Source organism: Mycetomoellerius zeteki, unplaced genomic scaffold (assembly GCF_001594055.1).
Source record: "Mycetomoellerius zeteki isolate Tzet28-1 unplaced genomic scaffold, Tzet1.0 scaffold1803, whole genome shotgun sequence".
In the NCBI taxonomy this organism is placed as follows: Eukaryota; Metazoa; Arthropoda; class Insecta; order Hymenoptera; family Formicidae; genus Mycetomoellerius; species Mycetomoellerius zeteki.
The window spans coordinates 10,437-11,518 of NW_017256761.1; the positions used below are offsets into that span (position 1 = coordinate 10,437).

Consider the following 1,082-nt stretch of genomic DNA (forward strand, 5'->3'; position numbering starts at 1 on the left):
TGAAAATCTGTATATCCTTATACAAATTAACTATTCTCCGAAGTGAACATAACCTTCGTTTTCGACACCGTCAATATTAATTTTCACTTTTTCCACTTCTTTCACTGAACACTTTACACGTTACTATTCACCGAACACTTTACACGTTTTATATTAACACGGCTTCGATTGTTCAATGCTCACTCCAATTTGCTCCGATTTCACTACTGCCTTTTATATGAATTTTATGGTTTATATGGACATTTAAATGTGACCGAGAGAATTATAGAAAACTAGAGAGAGGAAGTGTGATAGAGGATCAGTTACGTGATTGGTTACCTACTTAGCTCGCGCATGTGCAATTCGATTTTGTACACGCTAGAATTGGGAGAGTTGCGCTACTGTGTATATACTGTGGTTTGGATGTGCATGTTACAAAAGGGCTCACGTGGATTCGCGTATTAAATTATCGTATTCAGTTTCAATTGTGTGAAATACGACGATGGCTGAAGTCAATGCCAGGAGAGAAGCGAGAAAGCGGCGAATATTAGAAAACTCAGAAAGTCGTCTACGCAGAATTACAGGGAGAGTTAATTCGGTCGAAATCAAAGGTAAACATAACCAATACGTTAAGCAGAAATGGTTTAGAATATCTAAAAGATTTAATCATAGTTTAATGTGAGACGCATGAGAGTAATACATACTTCAAGTTTAGCGAAAATCTAATAATAATTAAAAAAAAATAAACATTTAGTAAGCAAAATTTGAGAGTATATCAGTAATTTATATCAGTAAATTTAAATAAAACTGCAAAGATTGGCATCAACTGTATTTGCATTAGATTTGTATTTTGCTAGCAAAAGTTACCGACACAATGGGCGCGTTCAAGTTGACAAAGCGGCTAGCCTGCTCACCGAGCAAATGAACGTAATTGGTTATTACTTATAGATCCAACCAATCATATTCAATCGCTCGATAAGCATGCCTAGCCGCTTTGCAGTCTTGAACTCGCCCATAGTGTTGCTACTGCTCTAGCGCAATGGACCAATCACAATAAGACTGATTTAATATGTGATTGGTCTGTTATTGGTCGGCAGTCAGAG

General features: G+C 36.6%; 1 protein-coding gene across 1 annotated transcript in view; it reads left to right on the top strand.

The window, feature by feature from the left end:
- Positions 1 to 402: 402 nt before the first annotated feature.
- LOC108721687 (uncharacterized) overlaps positions 403 to 1,082 on the top strand; it is a 2,229-nt gene continuing 1,549 nt past the window's right edge. The window contains exon 1 of the mRNA XM_018446361.1: positions 403 to 590. Coding sequence (XP_018301863.1) covers positions 482 to 590 — 109 coding nt within the window. The 5' untranslated portion in view covers positions 403 to 481. The remainder of the gene's footprint in view (positions 591 to 1,082) is intronic.